Source organism: Perkinsus marinus (genome assembly GCF_000006405.1).
Source record: "Perkinsus marinus ATCC 50983 genomic scaffold scf_1104296942296, whole genome shotgun sequence".
Lineage (NCBI taxonomy): Eukaryota > Perkinsozoa > Perkinsida > Perkinsidae > Perkinsus > Perkinsus marinus.
In genome coordinates, this window is record NW_003212213.1 from 698 (window position 1) to 3,732 (window position 3,035).

The window sequence follows — 3,035 nt, forward strand, 5'->3', positions numbered from 1 at the left end:
TTCCACAACGGCGAACAGCAGTCATGATCAGCATCGCAGTCATCTCACTCATCGCTTCGATCTACGTCGCACCCTCGAGAAGGACGGACCGTCTCGGCATTCCACATGAAGACCCCCAGCTTTCAGGGAGTTTTTTCCACAGAACTTTGCCGTTTGGTCTTTCAAGTCTCACGAGTTCTGTGTCAACGTACGATGCTTTCGCCCCACTCTCCACTACTCCAAACTACTCCTGACTGGCTGCATGCTGTTGGACAACAGGCATTCACCGACGAAATGTATTCCGTACGATGGAGTGATGAACGCAATAAGATAAAAGAAAATACTCGACCAAAGTCGTGATACCAAGTCAATGCGACGCGACAAATAAAATGGTCTGTGATCCTTCTAAGGGGATGAGACGCAGAGGATACGACTCGCATCATACGAGTCATCCTCACTAGTAGTTAACCACTGAGAAAACGCTACTATTATCCCCGAAAATGACCCATAGATATATTTTAAAGGAGGTAGCAGCGACGCGATAAATGAGCTACAATCATAGATGAGCACAAGTGGAGTCGAAGAAGCGACAGCATTGCGAGAGTCGGCCTTGAACAAACATTTTGATTTCATTGGCACGGCATCACTATCACGGCCCTAGATCGATGCTCCGGCTCAATGTGGAGCTCTGTCACGTTCCCACCGACGAGCGAGCCCTCGATAACCGTATTTGCTGGGCCCCACAGCTTGAAGTTAACGTCCCAATCACAAGGCCAGGCAGGGAATAGCATGATGCCCTCCTCTTTATCATCCATTGGTTGTAGCAGCATGTACGTCATGGCGTTGTTCATAACAGCGTAATGGTCCGCCGAGGGGGGATAGTCTTGCAGGTGTGGTGCGAAAACAGGAAAACGGTATCCCTTGGCTGGACCGAGCTCTGCCCTAGCCACCACTAGAGATTGGGCAGTTTTCGCCAGACCGAGAAGAGCAGCGTCCATCACGTTTTGTTCCCATCCCACATCCGAAGTAAAGCGACGCTCTTTGAATGTAATTCTTCCCACCTGTATATATCGGGACTTTGCAGTGATGATACGATAGGGATGAACAGCATAGAGGTCAGCATTTTCGACATTAGCAGGTCTAGGGCTACAGACCTCGCATGGCGCCAACTTCCAACCCCCAGTCTTAGCTTTGGTGAGGGGCACAAGGGGTAAGACAGACAGTAGCTTCTTCCATCTCAAGCGTTGTTCTGATAGGGTGAGATCATAGGGAAGTTTGACAAGGCGTGTGACAACAGCCCAGAGACCGGAAATAGTCGGTTGGTCATTCTTAGAACAGTTTTTACCAGCTACCATGTCTTTATATCCAGGACACTGCCAGGTCTCGATAGCTTGTGCTGGGAATAGCACCATCCTGCCCTCGACATCCTTCGCGGTTCTCCATTGGGAGAAAAAATTAATGACGGCGTCCATCAGAGGCAAGTTGGCCTTTAGGACATCGCGATCCTTCGTCCAAGCGTAATGATCCAACATGAGAAGACAGAGATCGAGAGCTCCTTGAAGATTGAAGTGATTCCAACGGTCCTCGGCGTACCAGATAGGTGGATCTATGCTGCCTGCTCTTCCACAACCGTAACTATCTGGATGTGTGGTACCGATAAGCGGATGGACGTATTCATCCCAGAAGGCAGTCGGACCCTTCATGTGGGGATAGTATAGAGCAGTCTTCGCCATGGTTCCATTCAAAGTTCGCTTATAAGCCTCAAACAACGTCTGTTGCATCGCAAAATCTCCTGCTGGCAGCATATTGTAGTAGGGTGCACGCAAATTTTGCCACCAGTTTAGACCTCCCCACTGACGATAGTCAGGATCGTTGCGCTGTGCAGTGAACAGCATTCCATTGAACTTGATGGGGAACGGCTGCCGTGCTTGAAGACCCTGGAGATAACGCTGGAGTGCATACTTCTCGCTCACACGCGTCGCGTTTTTCCCAGAGATGCTTATCCAACTCGTTTCCCAGAAGCCTTTCCACCAATACACATGGGCTTTCCACGCCGGTAGCGGCTTATATTTATCAACAAGTGCTTCCGCGTCAGCGATCGCTTCCGATATAGCTCCTTCTTCTCTCGTTACTACCGAGATAAGATTCGACAAGGTGTTAACCTTCGCCTCTGTGCGAACGACCCCATCCGATACCCCACTCATAGATTCAGAGAACCTCCAAATAGCAACAGTAGACCTATCACGCAATCTATCCCCAAAACTGCTGGATGCTGATTCAAGGTTCAACTGCTTGAGAGTACTCGCTACAAAGTTGGAGCCATTGTTGGCGTGCCCCCATCCGCCGGTGATACCATTAGGGCGCGGTACATAGAAATCCGCGCTGATATCGTACGTGAGGCAGTCGAATTGTGGCTTCAGTCGAGACGGTGATGGTCGGAGAAGTTTCGCAGTGGCTGTTATGGTAACCTTTGTCGGTGAGCTGATATTAACTGCCAATACATCGTCGTTAGCATCGACGTAGGCAACGATGCGTGTGGGAGGGTTTCCAATATCAATCGATACAGTCCCAATGCTGGAGTTGAGCACCTACGGGCAGTGATGGGAACTTGCAAAGGACAGCGCCAAATTGCTCTTTACGGAAAAGCACCCACCTGTTTGAAGGTAGTTTTGGATCCCGAAGTCCAAGGGCTAGGCGAGAAGTGATATGTGACCTCGCCGACTTTCATGATCTCTCCGGCTTCATTCCAAGCACGCTGGTCGGATATGAGTATTCCCACGACCGGCTCCCGTTCGTCTTTGTTGTCTACAAAGACACTGGCGGCTAAACCACCGTTGCCGATCGGCATCGAGTTGACGTAAGTAGTGGCGTCCTTCTCGGAGAGTAGATTCGTCCAGGTCACAGAGGGAGGTTGGTAGGACCAAGCCAGCCGAGCGGTGAACAAACAGACCAGGAGTTGGAACGGAGCATGCATTAAAGATAGGTAGCGCTACAGCAAATGATCCAGGTGATTGGAATCGGTGGCTCGATTAATTCAACGATACTCGGAGTGTCTC

The 3,035-nt window shown here is 50.2% G+C and overlaps 1 protein-coding gene across 1 annotated transcript; it reads right to left on the minus strand.

The window, feature by feature from the left end:
- Positions 1-346: 346 nt before the first annotated feature.
- Positions 347-2,958, minus strand: Pmar_PMAR015892 (hypothetical protein). The gene is made up of 2 exons (XM_002781453.1): positions 2,633-2,958; positions 347-2,567 (listed from the first exon to the last, which is right to left on the minus strand). Exons 1-2 carry the CDS (start codon positions 2,951-2,953, stop codon positions 609-611), a joined length of 2,280 nt encoding a protein of 759 aa, XP_002781499.1. The 5' UTR covers positions 2,954-2,958; the 3' UTR covers positions 347-608.
- Positions 2,959-3,035: the final 77 nt, after the last annotated feature.